General features: G+C 36.6%; 1 protein-coding gene across 4 annotated transcripts in view; it reads right to left on the bottom strand.

Moving 5' to 3' along the window:
• The window catches only part of LOC150086127 (small glutamine-rich tetratricopeptide repeat-containing protein beta-like), a 376857-nt gene that overhangs the window by 64414 nt on the left and 297278 nt on the right, over positions 1-15165 (bottom strand). For 2 of the 4 annotated variants that reach the window (XM_090374421.1, XM_090374424.1), the window contains one exon: positions 12465-12500. The exons of the other annotated variants lie outside the window; for them this stretch is intronic. In XM_090374421.1, the coding sequence (XP_090230547.1) occupies positions 12465-12500 (36 nt within the window). The remainder of the gene's footprint in view (positions 1-12464; positions 12501-15165) is intronic. 4 annotated transcript variants of the gene reach the window in all.

Genomic DNA, 15165 nt, shown 5'->3' with positions numbered 1-15165 from the left:
AAAACGTCGTATTCAGTTAATTCGTATAGAACAGTTATTTTCAATTAACTGTAATAGTACATTCTAGAAGTAACTTTAATTTTTTTTAGAAATTATCAGTGATGGATAAATTTTTAGTGAAAGGAAATCTGAAGAGGCAAACTGATAACGAGCTTGGAGAAAATGACAAAAATGAGCAACCATCAACATCACAAAAGAAGAAAACATGTTGTCGTAAATATGATGATGATTATTTGGCAATGTGATTTTCAAATGCTGGTACCCAAGATTGTCCTCAGCCTTTGTGTGGTATGTGGTTTAAAATTGTCGAATGAATCAATGGTGTCGAGTAAATTGCAGCATCATTTTTGCTACGAAACACAAGCATTCATCGTCCAAAACTGGGGAGTATTTTAAAAGATTGCAGGCCACTACTAGAAAACAAGGTACAGAATTTTATAATATGCCTAAAATATCTGATAAAGAGCAAGAAGCCAATTATTTAGTAGCCAAACTGGTGGCAAAAAAAAAAAAAAATATATATATATATATATATATATCTTACCTGATTGCAGAAAGTCTGATTTTACCAGCATGTCAGGTAATCGTGAAAAGTATTTTGGGAGAGGAAGCTGGAAAAAATAACGCCAATACTGCTTTTGAACAGCACAATTAGCAGGCATATAAAAGAAATGTCCAATGATATTGAAGAACAAGTTGTTCAACATATTAATACTTTTGGGCAACTGTTTGCATCGAAAATACATAATTCTACAGATTTTAGTGGGAAAGCCCAATTAATAGAATTTGTCAGATCTATCGAAAACGACAATTATTATTATGTTTTTGTTGTTGTGAAGAACTCACTGAAAAAACAACCGGCAAAGATATTTCCAAAGTAATGAATAATTATTTACAAAAGTGTAACATATCGTGGAAGTCGTGTTGGCATTTGTACCGACAGTGCTCCCACGATGACAGGAGCACTAAAAGGATTTCTAAACTTAGTAAAATGACACAATTCAAATATTATTACAACACACTGTTTTAGACACAGAGAAGTTGTAGTAGTGGTGACAGTCATACTCGATTTAACTTGTACAACTTGAACTTGTAAACCTGATCAAGCAGTTAAAATGGTCAATTATATCAAAAGTAGACCACAAAAAATATGTTTTTTCGGAAAATTATGCGAGGAGCTGGAGTCTGATCATCTTTCTTTAATAATGCATACTGAGGTTCGGTGGCTGTCAAAAGGAAATGTACTTATGCATATGGACGAGTTGTGTGAGGAAATGCTCATTTTTTTTTTCACTGGAGCAATCAGAATTTTGTGATTATTTAAGTGATGAAATTTGGTGTTGTAAATTAGCTTTTATAGCAGATTTATTCATGCAGCTTAATGAATTAAATATCAGTATGCAAGGCCCATAGGAAAATTTACTCACTTCTACTGACAAGTTCATCTTTAAAGAAAAGTTGAGTATATGGAAAAAATATGTAAATGAAAAAAAAATTGTTTCCTTTGAATGCCAAAACCAAATATACTAAAATAATTAATGTAATAAGTGAAACATTAGAGCTGTTAAAGACAAAAACTGAGCATTACTTCCCATCCCTTGATACCAAAATATTTGTGGAGACCCACTTGCAACAAGAAACCTTCCGATGTTAGAACTTAATCTGCAAGAGGAAGAAGAATTGGCTGAGATCCATAGTGATCAGTTGCTGGAAATTCAGTTTAATAGTGCTATTATTAGCAAAATTCAAAACGAATATCCACAAATTTTGGAAAAGGCAATTAGAATTTTATTGCTATTTTCCACTTGCTACTGAGAAAGAGATTAAATGGAGAGAGAGAGAGAGAGAGAGAGAGAGAGAGAGAGAGAAACAAAAGTTGGTAAAAGAGGAGCTGAGAGTAAGCCTAACCACAATAAATCCTTGTATTAAAAAACTGTGCACTTCCATCAAACCCAACCATCTCACTGATTAAAAATGTTATAATTGTATATTTGTTTGTTTCTATATTTAAATATGTTATTTTTTTACATATTTTCTTTTAAATTTCATGTAAAAGTAAACTGCAGCCATTATCAAGCCACTGCAGGATGGAAGCCTCCTCAACAATTCATGTTGAAGGAAATGGACCATAATCTGCCACGCTGGTACAGTGTGGGTTGGCAGATCGACCGTATTTAGCAGTCAGGGGCCTAAATTCTGGTCTACTCAAGGAGAGTGTGCTACTGCACTCCCACTCCTGACCACTTGACTATGGAGGCCTGTTCTTTTAAATACAGTAATTTCTTTTCTTTTAAATTTCATGCAATTTGTGTATGTTCAGAAAAGAACATTGAAAGCATTTAAAACAAATAATAATTGTATTATTAAATATACCCAACAGAAATAACTTACAGTTTGTGAATATATGCATAAATATTATATATATGTTTGTAAAAGAATAAGAGAAGTTTACCTCAATATGATACATAGTACACGTCCGTATGATACTCTCCAGAAACTAAGATGAAAACAATTTTAAAAAAATCAAAAATCTTACATTACAGTCAGAAATAATTAACAATAATTAAAAATCAAATGAACAATTAAAAATCAATTTTAATGCAATTAAATTAATTTTTCACTTAATTTTTAATTGTGTTCATTTGATTTTTGATTTTTTAAAATTATTTTCATTTTCATTTCTGGAGAGTATCATACGGAAGTGTTCTATGTATCATATTGAGGTAAACTTCTCTTATTCTTTTATAAATATTTATATCAACGTAGAACGTATTGAGCATTATAGCTCTGGTTCATACTATCAAATTTATATATATTATTTATAATTTCATTTATATATATATATATACTGTATTTCCCCACGTATAAGACACACCTTAATTTCGGGGCCTGAAATTTGAGAAAAAAAATGGATTACATAAAGTTATTGAACTCAAGTTTTATTCATCATAAAATTCATACAACTCCTCATCACTGTCAAAACTCCCATCCATTAGCTTGTCCTCATCTGTGTCTGATGACGAATCACTGTCTTCAGTTCCATCTATGGCATTTGAAATGCCACACTTCTTAAATGACTTGACAATGATCTCAATCTTGATATCCCAGGATCTTTTCACCCAGGTACAAACTTCTCCTATAGTTGGTTTCTTCACTCTTCCTGCTAGTGTCAAACTGTCCCCTCTAGAAGACTTCATCCATTGGTTCCATTCATCTCTCATGGCAGCTTTGAAGGGTTTGTTAATGCTGACATCAAGTGGTTGGAGCTGGGATGTCAAGCCTCCAGGTATGATGGCAAGTTTTGTTTTTTGCTCTGCAGCAATCTTCTTTATGTTTTTTGTAATGTTTGCCCTGAATTGATCAAGTACCAATAGGGCAGGTTTGTGTAAGAGCCCACCTGGTCTTCTGCTCCAAACTTTCTCAAACCAGATCTTCATCCCATCCAACCCTTGTCATGAACGTGGACAATCATTCCTCGAGGAATGTCTTCTTTTGGCATTGTTTTGCATTTGAAAATCAGCATAGGAGGCAGCTTGGTTCCGTCGGCACAAGCTAGAACAACTGTATGACTCTTTTCATGTCCATTTGTCTTCGCAGTTGCAGTTTTCATCCCCTTCTTATCAACAGTTCTGTTACTTGGGAAATCAAATTGAAGGGGGACTTTGTACATATTTGCAATCTGTCCCAACTCAAAAAGATGGAAGTGGGTTGACCGGAACTTAGCTCTGGGGACTAAACATGGGTTCCACCACTTCAAGCCTCCAATAAGCAAAGTGGTGGTATTGTACCGGTTGATGGGAATCATATACCACCTAGTATTGTCTGGGAACACAGAGGGGCAGCATTCCTCTGTGTGGTGTGGCACCAGGTGGTCACCCACAGTGAATTTGCGCATGGGGGTTATACCCAGGATTACTAACAGTTTGCAAACAGTAATAGTAGTAGTAGTAGTGGCACATGATGCAAGAAAGCAAGTGTAGGAGCTTATGCAGCATCAGCCAAAAAAAAAAAAAATCACACCATTCCCTCCAAATGCCTGTCCAGTTCCTCCTTAAATTTATTTAACCTATCAACTTCCACAACGACAGATGGAAGTTTGTTCCGGCAATTAACCACCCGCTGGCTAAAGGCAAATTTCCGCACATCTATTTTACATCTGTCCTTTCTTAATTTGAACTTATGTCCCCGTAGGTTCGTAATCTGAACAAGTGGAAGGATCCCATCAGAATTCAGCGTGCTCAACCCATTCAAGGCCTTATAGACCTCAATCAGATCACCGCGCAGGTGCCTTGTCTCCAGCCACTGCAATTTGCAGAACTTAAGCCTCTCTTGGTAAGAGAATCCCTTCATTCCCCTCACCAATCGTGTTGCTCTTCTCTGTACACGCTCAAGCAAATCTACATCCTTCCTGAAATGAGGCCTCCAGACCTGTACGCAGTACTCAAGGCGTGGCCTGACCATTGCCTTATACAGAGGGACAATCACCTCCTTTTCCCTGCTAGCAAAATTCCTATATATCATTGACAAAACCCCATGACCCGCCCTAGCAGCCTGTCTGCACTGATCAGAAAACTTCATATCTGACTACACAATTACTCCCAGGTCTTTTTCACTTTCTACCACCTTAAGTGTAGTACCACACAGTTGGTACGTTTCTCTGGGGTTACTTCTACCCATATGCAGTACTTTGCATTTGTCAAGGTTGAACTTCAGTTGCAACTTCTTAGCCCATCTGCCCAAATTATCTAGATCCTGTTGCAGTAGCACACTGCCATTACTGTCATTAACAACCCTGCCAACCTTTGTGTCATCTGCAAACTTCGACATTAAGCCTGATATACCTTCATCAATATCATTCATAAATACACAAAACAACAGTGGACCCAACACTGAACCCTGTGGAACTCCACTAATAACATTAGTCCACGAAGAGCAGCACCCATTGATTACCACCCTCTGTCTTCTCGCACTTAACCATCCTTTTATCCATTGTAGCAACTTACCCTTAATACCATTCTGCTCCAATTTGTACAGTAGTCTTCCATGCGCAACAGTGTCAAAAGCTTTCCTGAAATCCAAGTATATGATATCAAAATTATTTTTTGCATCCAGTTCCTTTGTGACCACATCATAATAACCAATCAAATTTGTCAGACAAGACTTTCCCTTAACAAACCCATGCTGTGTTTGAATTATTGCTGCAGTCTTGTCTAGATGATCCTGCAATGCATCTTTAACAAGTGACTCCATTATTTTAGCCGGAACAGAAGTTAAACTAACTGGTCTGTAATTACTCGTGTCACCCTTCGATCCACCTTTGTGAATTGGGGACACATTTGCACATCTCCAGTCCGTGGGAACCTCCCCTGAGTCCAAGGATGCTCTCATAATTATGGCTAAGGGTTTGCTTAGTTGCTTTGCCGCCTCCTTTAAAATAACTGGATAGATCCCATCCACCCCAGGTGCCTTTCTTATGTTTAACTTCAACAATTTCTCCTCCACTTTGCTCTCAGTTATTACAAAATCATTAAGCACACTGCTACAATTTGATAACCTTCTTCCATTTTCAAACTGTAATAATTCCTCACGTGTGAATGTAGATGCAAAATACTCATTCAGTTTGTTTGCTATCTGAGCAGGATCATCAACAGTCGAACCATCGATGTCAAGTGGACCAATCATATTCATCCCCTTCCTTTTAGAGTTTATATAAGTAAAGAAATCCTTGCTGTTTTTCTTAGCATCTTTTGCCAAAGATTTCTCGTAATCCGCCTTCGCCTGCCGAACCTCCTTTGTGACCTGATTACAGACTAGCTTATATCTGCCACAGGCTTCTGCGTCACCTGATAATTTATATGCATCCCATGCATTTTTCTTCTCTGTCACGAGTCTCATTAGTTCATTTGATAACCATTTAGGCCTAAACCTTGAACGATATTTCTTAATCGGTATATAAAGTCTAGTAGCTTCCACGATTAATTCCTTGAATGCTTCCCACTTAGAATTTACTGTTTGTAACATCGTCAGTTGATCCCACTGTACAGAATTTAAAAACTGTCTCAGACCACTGTACTCCCCTTTATGGAAGCAAAAACCCTTTCCTTTACCCCTGACGGTAGTTACCTCTTTGAGTAAATCCCACTTCAGCACACTGTGATCACTGCCACCTAGTGGTTCCTTTATCTGCAAATTCTTAATACATGAATGATCACTGCTGATAACCAGATCAAGAGTGTTACTTTCTCTGGTTGCCTCTCGAACATGCTGCTGCAGAAAACAATCATCCAATAAATCCACAAAAGTCTGACTAGTGTGTGAGTGACCAACCCACAAGTTCCAGTCAATATCTGGGAAGTTAAAATCCCCCATTATAAGACATTCTGATTTACTGGCCCACTCTATTTCTCTGTACAATTGTTCATTGTACTCATTCAAGTCATTAGGCCTATAACACACTCCTACTCTTATTTTTCCTTTCGCAGTGCTTATCTCACACCAAACTGACTCAACAGAGCACTGTTCATCTATATTAACTGGGTGGACTTCCTTTGATTTTATGTTTTTCTTAATTAACAGCATAACACCCCCTCCCTTTCTGTCCTGTCTATTCTTTCTGTACACATTGTACTCCCCAAATTCCAGTTCTGCATTCCTTATATCTTTGTGACACCACGTCTCTGTTATCCCAACAATATCCGCCTTTGATGTCTTGACCAACACTTCAAATTCATCAAATTTATTTACTATACTTCTAGCATTGGTATACATGCAAGCATACATGCTCCTATGCCTATTCCTTGTTACCCTAACACATCCCATATACCCAACTATTCCATGATGACTGCCATCCGTCCCTGAAACCCCCAACACCCCTCGCTCCAGGTCGCTTTTTATTCTAATAGAAGTTGTGCAAGAATCACCTTCACCTCTGCCTGCGGTTACTGTTAAACTATTAGTCTTCGTATCCCCCCAAACTAGCAGTTTTACGACCCACCTAACACTGCCTCGATAGCATCAGCAAATATTCTTGCACCCTTTCTATTTAAGTGTATCCCATCCCTGTAGAAGCAATCTCTCCTGTTAACAAGTACAGTCCAGGCTGAAAAAAATTCTACCCCTTGAGCCTTGCACAATCTTTCCAGGGCCGAATTGATCGAAAAGGCTCTCATCATGTACTCCCTCCTATCGTGTCTGGGCAGAATTGCAGACACTTTCAAATTCAACCCTATTTCACGGCTTTTTTTCAACAGTGACCTGTACTTGTTGAGTAATTCCGCCGGTCTCCTACTCTTAATATCATTAGTGCCAATGTGTACAACTATATCACCTTTTGTGCCCTTGAAAGATGATATCCGCTCTACAACGTCATCAACCTTTGCCCCTGGCAGACATACCCTGGTCCTGTTCCACCTATCCTTTTTACAAAGGATGTTCCCCGTTTTTCTCTCTCTCTGCTTTGTTGGGTACCTTTTTAATATACGGTGACTTGTTAGGCAGAAGTTATAGTACAGTGCTGTTCTGTCACAGATGTAAAATTGTTCATCTGTTAATTCACCATCTTGAATCACATTATGCAGAAATTCAAGTGCCTTTGACTTCAAAATTACCCCTTTTTCAGTTCACTACGCTTCTGTGGAAACCACTTATAAATCAGTGATGTGGCATTGGTCCACATCACTGTTTTCTCAAAGTCTAATTTTCTTTCTTTGGAGGCCTACTTCATCTTCTACAGAGTCTATGAATGAATGCAATTTCTTCCCCTTTTATCCAACTGCAGATTGTTCCTTCTGGAATTACACACTCACAAAACATACTTTGGTGGCCATTACTTCAGTCCTACTGAAGTAATGGACACCAAAAGAAAAAAACTGCCATGTATTTATTTCTGATGCCCTGGAATTTACTGTGTTTTAAGAAAACTAAATCAAACCAAACTATCTGGTCTATCATAGTGCCAAAGTGAGTCATGTGATCTCTCCACAAATCACTTATCAGTTCCTTCTTATTTTTGTCTAGTTTAGCCCTTAGCAGTTTTTGCTCTCCTTCTGGTCAAAGAAAGGATGCTGTATGCCGTTGTTTACAAAAATTTACTTTAAGTAATGTAACAGTAGTCATATTCGCCTCCAGGGGGTCTGTAATTAGCGTTCCATTGTAATTTTCCCTCAGCATGAATTGTTGAGGAGGCTTCCATCCTGCAGTGGGTTGATAATGGCTGCTCTTTACCTTTTTACATACTCTTTTATTGCATTTCTAGCTGAGGGGAAAAACTGGGTGTCTGCAGCATTTACAAAAATTGTTCTACAACTGAATCTAATATACAGCCAATTTTTAGCTAATTTCCCCACTTGGAAATGTATAGTATATGAAGTGTATACAGTATTCACTTTTTCCAATATGAAACTGCTAGTCCTTTGAATACACTACTTGTTTTCATAATTCATTCTGGGGGGGGGGAGACACACATCATACCTGCAGTGTTAGCATTAGTAGAGGCATATGATACAAGAAAGCTAGCTTATATAGTGTCAGCCAAAAAAAAAAAAAAAACCCTGTTCCATTTCATTCACTCCAAATGTTTGTCTAGTTCTGCCTTGAACTTATTTAAGTTTTGACCTCCACTACAACAGATGGAAGTTTGTTCCAACTATCAACCACCCACTGACTAAAATAAATTTTTGCACATCTATTCTACAATAACTTTCCTCAATTTGAATTTATGTCCCCTCTTGCAAGTAATCTATGCAAGAGGAAGAATTCCATCAGTATTGCGTTTGCTCAAACCATTAAAGGCTTTATACACCTCAATTAGATCACCTCACAGGTGCCTAGTCTCCAGACACTGTAATTTGCAAAACTTAAGCCTTTCTTCGTAAGAGCAACCCCTTGTTCTCTTCACTAATCTTGTTGCCCTTCTCTGTACTCGTTCCAACAGCTCTACATTCTTCTTAAAATGAGGCCTCCAGACCTGTATACAGTACTCAAGATGTGGCCTGACAATTGCCTTACAAGGGGACAATCACCTCCTTATCCCTGCTATAAAAATTCCTGTATATCAGTAACAAGACACCATGAGCTACTCTTGCAGCCTGTCTGCACTGCTCATAACTGACTGCACAATTACCCCCCAGGTCCTTTTCATTCTCCACTACCCTGAGTGTGTAGCACTACCAAGTTAGTATGTTACCCTGGGGCTACTGCTACCCATTGCAGTACTTTACATTTGTCAATGTTAAACTTCAGTTGCCACCTCGCAGTCCATCTGCTTAACTTTTATAGATCCTGTTGTAGTAGTGTATTATCATTACTGTCATTAACAACCTTGCCAACCTTCATATTGTCTGCAAACTTAGACATTAACACTGATATTTTTTTTTTTTTTTTTGATTTGATAGTTGTTGGCGCATCGGCTTCTGTGGCCATATTGCACCTCCCAAGGTTTTTGCAGTACTTTGATCCAAGCCCGAGGCGGGAATCGAACCCGCGACCTTTGGGTTGCCGGGCAGGTACTTTACCCACTCGGCTAGCCCGGTCGGCTTAACACTGATATACCTTCATCAATATCACTGATAAATACAGAACACAACAATGGAGTCCAACACCGAACACTGGGGGACTCCACTAATAACATTAGTCCATGAAGAGCAGTGTCCATTGATTAACACCCTCTGTCTTCTCCCACTCAACCATCCTTTTATCCATTGTAGCAACTTGCCCTTAATGCTATACTGTCCCAATTTGTACAGTAGTCCTGCACGTGCAGCAGTATCAAAAGTTTTCTCAAAATCCAAGTATATGATATCAAAATTATTTTTTGCATCCAGTCCTTTTGTGACCACATTATAGTATCCAATCAAATTTGTCCGACAAGACTTCCCCTTAATAAACCCATGCTGTGTGTGAACTATAATTGCAGTCTTGTCTAGATGATCCTGCATTGCTTCTTTAACCAGTGATTCCATTATTTTTCCTGGAAGAGAAGTTAAACTAACAAGTCTATAATTATTTGCGTCACCGTTTGATCCTGCTTTGTGAATTGGGGAGACATTTGCACTTCTCCAGTCCATGGGTACTCCCCCAACTCCAAGGAAGCTCTCATAATTATGGCTAAGGGTTTGCTTACTTCCATTGCTGCCTCCTTTGCTTCCTGGATAGATCCCATCCACCCTGGGTGCCTTTCTTGTGTTTATCTTCAACAATTTCTCCTCCACTTTCCTCTCAGTTATTACAAAATCATCTATCTCACTGCCAGAGTTTAATTCACCTCTGGCATTCCCTTCCCTGAATAACTCCTCATGTGTGAATGTAGATGCAAAATACTCATTTAGTTTGTTAGCTACCTGAGCAGGATCATCAACAGTTGAACCATCAATATCCAGTGGACCAATCTGATTCATCCCTTTCCTTCTACAGTTTACATAGGTATAGAACTCTTTGTTCTTTTTCTTTGCATCCTTTACCAAAGATTTCTCGTAATCTGCCTTTGCCTGCATAATCTCCTTTGTGACTTTGTTACAGACCAGCTTATATCTATCATAGGCTTCTGTGTCACATGTTAATTTATATGTATCCCATGCATTTTTCTTCTCTGCCACATGTCTAATTAGTTCATCTGACATCCATTTAGGCCTAAACCCTGAACAGTATTTCTTAGTTGGTATGAAAAGCCTAGCAGCTTTCAAGATTAATTCCTGGAATGAATGCTTCTCATTTAGAATTTGCTGTTTGTTGATAGCTTCATCAGTTGATCCCACTGCATAGAATTTAAAAACTGTGTGAGACCAGCATAGTCACCTTTACAAAAGCAAACACCCTTCCCTTTACTCCTGATGGTAGTTATATCTTTGATTAAATCCCACTGCTGTGGGATTTACTCAAAGTGGTCACTGTGATCACTGCCACCTAGGAGTTCCTTTATGTGCAGTTTCTTAATGAAGAATCACTGCTTATAATCAGAACAAGAGTATTGCTCCCTCTAGCTGCCTCTCGTACATGCTATCGTAGAAAACAATCATCCAATAAATCCACAAAAGCCTTGCTAGTGTTTGAGTGACCAACCCACAAGTTCCAGTTTATATCTGGGAAGTTAAAATCCACCATTATAAGACATTCTGATTTACTGCCGCACTCTATTTCTCTGTACAGTTGTTCATTGTACTCATTAGGCCTCTAACACACTCGTACTTTCAATTTTGCTTTCCCAGTGCTTATGTCACACCAAACTGACTCAACATTACACTGTCCACCCATGTCAGCTGGATCCACTTCCTTAGATTTTATGTGTTTCTTAACTAACAGCATACCCCCTCCTCCCAATCCTATCTATCCTTTCTGTGCACACTGTACTCCCCAAATTCCAATTCTGCATTCCTTGTATCTGTGTGACACCACGTCTCTGATATCCCAAAAATATCTGCCTTTGATGCCTTGACTAGCACCTCGAATTCATCAAATTTATTTACTATAGTCCTAGAATTGGTGTACATGCAAGTATACACATGTGTTTTCACCATCAATTTCACCAAAATTTCTTTAACCCACCAGCATAATTCCCCTTCAAGCCCTCCAGAGGTTTCTGAAGAAGCAAGTGAAAAGCAAACTTTGAAGGGACTGATTTCTTCAAATGCTTGACATCCTTCGGTGTTTAATATAGTTTAGATTTATGTCAGTTCAAGTTCACAGGTTTTGTTATTCATGGTTTTTAATGTTTAATGATCATGTTTTTCCTCATCACAGATAAGCATATAATGATGCATTCTAAAATAATTAAAAATTTATAATTATTGCTTGCTAACATTATTACAAAGAAGCTCCACCTTAGTCTTTGTGAATTTAAAATGTTTAAGTTTTTTTATAAATCTATTAAATTTTGTAAATTGTTTACAAAAGTGTCAATTTTAATAAAATAAAATGAGTGCATGTGTATCTGTGTACACACACACACACACACACCATTTACAGAAAGACAGAATTAAAAATATATATCAATAGCTCTAAAATAGAATATAAATGCAAGAGAAAGGAATTATACATTAAAAACACCAAAACACTTCTATTGGCCATATTCAAGAAATACAGGTACTTGATACAATTTTATTATCCCTCCCATCCCAAATTACAGTAAAATCCTTGAAGGATTCAGAAAGCTTAAGTTTGAAATCATGCAGAAAGAACAGCTTAGGAAACTGCACAACAATATAAAAACTCAAATTTTTTTCAGCCTTATGGTTTAATATACAATTCATCATGCTGAAATGACTAGCATATAACATTAACCTAATATTTCATTTAAATCTAAGTGCATTCTCAATAATGTGCATATAGTGCAGCTAAAAGATAGCTCTATTAGACATATCTGTAATACCTTATCCAGCTGTTTACTTTGAATGCAGAAAGCAGAATTAATAATTGACAATTTCTATAAGGTATTACATTAAAATGTAATGTCTTGCATTAAAGTTCTTTACCTTGGTTCTTGGTTCACAGAAGATGGTTCCCTTAGTCTTGAGATAGAATAAAGGATACAAAAAGCAAAGATATGTGTCATCAGTTTTGAAAATCATACAACCAGAAGTTTATAGTGTACGTAAATTAGTGGTACATAAATCCATCTATACATTCATGTTAGAAAACAATTCTGAAACAGACTAAGTCAAAATATATGTGTGATGACAGACAAATTCATTTGAACTTTTACCACTAAAAATAAGCAAAGCAGAGAACCAGTTAACTACAAACATTATCAATGGAACTATAAATATTATCAATGGAAGCAAAGTAATTTGTAAGAAAGAAGTATATCTACAGGGTTTTATAAAATCTTTGTGCACTTTTTATTTTCAAATAACATCTTCATTTCAACTCTAAGTAGACTGGTATGTAAAGCTATTACTGATCAATACAAATAAAATTTGAAGCCAATAAACAAAAAAATATTATTAATATAAGTAAATAATATTAATAAATATTTCATTAAATTAAAGCATATTATATAAAACCCATCTGTTTATAAATGAATCAGATCACCAAATTAAATATGCAAAAATTTCACCTCTCACTCAATGGTGCAAAGACAATAAAATCAAAAGGCAGTAATTATGAATTAAAATTGTAGAAAAACTTAATACCCTTATAGTTTCCAAATTTGTGTTCAGCTGGTGAGAAAAAATTAAGAATATTAATAGAGTAATTTTGTTGGAATGACTTGATGGATGAAGTTTCATCAGCAATTTACACTTTGAGTGTATTTAGTTAAAATTTGTGTCTGGTTTACCTGTGAAGTGGAATAGACATGTTGACTAAGCTCTATCCTCGAACAGTTATTACCTACCAAAACTAAGAAGATGGTAATATATTCTGCAAATATTCTGCAAGCAAATTGTGGGCAATAGTCTGTTTTATAGGTAGCTATAAACAAACAATGTTTGTTAAGGAATGCATCAATCTCATTTTTTGAAGGCAAGTCATTATAAATTGCCTCAGTTTTGCACCAGCACTTCAAATAAGGAGCATTGCTCAATGAGAAAAAATACATTGCTATTTATTTGAAATACATGCCATTACCACATGACCAATTTCAGTAGTCACTGATGTATCATTAGTAAGGCAATCAATGAAAGACTTAGTTTACAGCTATTTTACCTGATGTTTTGACCCTAAATATATCATATTTACTTGAATATCCTGCACCCTAGAATAAGCCCCCAACACCCAAAAATTGAAAATCATGTTGTCAGTAGGGGAAAAAAAAAAAAAAAAAAAATATTCCACCCTACTGATAACACGATTTTCAATTTTTCTATGTAATGAATAATTTTCAGTTTTTCACTGATCATGTGGTTATTCAAAAGTCAATGTAAAACTTGATACCGCTTTTCACAAAGTCAATATCGGGGGTAATTAAATATATAGCAACTCAACGTGAATTCCCAAGAAGGCCATCAGTGATATGGAATCTTGTGGAACATCTGCCACAATTCATCCTTAAAAACATTAGCTCTCAGATATATCAGATATAATCATGCTCTTTCTACAAGCAAGCTCATGAAAAGAGTATTATTATAAATACAGGGGTATTTTCTTTTGATACATACCTGTTATAAATATCTGTAAAAACTAACCTGATTAAACTTTTCTTTCAATTTCGAATTACATTACAAGAAACAGTGCATGTCAATACACTCCATTTTCAGAGTCTTGGGTAACTCATCAATGTTAACATGAAATGGAGCAGAAAAGATATTGAAGAGAGGGCAATTTTTCTTCAAACCATGAATTGAATTCTTCCTTTAAGATTTTTTTTATTTTTTTTGTTAGTTGTTGGCACATCGGCTTCTGTGGCCATAATGCACCTCCCAAAGTTTTTGTATTTTATTCTGATCCAAGGTGGGATTCGAACCTGCGACCTTTGGGTTGCCAGGCAGGCACTTTACCCACCTGGCTAGCCCATTGGCCTTTAAGAAACATGTTGACGTATTTAGTGGTCATGAATTACAGTTTGCCATTGTTAGAAAATAAGTGAAATTGGGGGCTCTTAACTGTGACCCCCCAACAAAGGAAGTTTAATTTCAAAAGAGAGAATGCTTTTAAACATCATGTTAATAAGCTGGTTTTTCCTTTAAAGTTATGTATTCAACTTGTTTAGATGCAGAATTATGTCAACTAAGAGGACAAAGTCACACATCTGTTCATTACCTTCAAATTGAATCACTGAGAGTTTCCTTTTAGTTTCATGAAATTCTGAATTTTGGCTTTGAGATCGAACATCCACATCATAATTTTCCCATGGCTTAACCATTGTCTTTCAGAATAGTAAACAATGTCCCCAAATTCTGTGTTCATGGTATTGAGCATTTCTCAAAACTGTCTGTGGTGGAGGTTTTTAGATCAAATAAAATTGAATACTTTTATTACAACAGGCACGAAACTTTCAATTTTTAGTGACTTAGCACATAGGTTCTCCTGGTGGATGATGCAGTGATATCTCATTAGCAAGTTATTTCCAACTTGTACGTCAACTTTAATTAACTTAATAAACTTTCTTGTGTTCTCACCATAGCAGGAACTTCCATAATAACCAGGTCATTAAAACTCATGTTTAGCAGAACATATACATAATGCCTTATAGACTGCATTCACAAGATTGTTTGTTAGTTATTTGGTTTTTAG

The sequence above is a fragment of the Mastigoproctus giganteus genome, chromosome 5 (assembly GCF_048544385.1).
Source record: "Mastigoproctus giganteus isolate SK-2022 chromosome 5, ASM4854438v1, whole genome shotgun sequence".
Classification (NCBI taxonomy): domain Eukaryota; kingdom Metazoa; phylum Arthropoda; class Arachnida; order Uropygi; family Thelyphonidae; genus Mastigoproctus; species Mastigoproctus giganteus.
The sequence above is the reverse complement of the archived record's forward strand: the minus strand, read 5'-3'. Positions and strand labels throughout refer to the sequence as shown.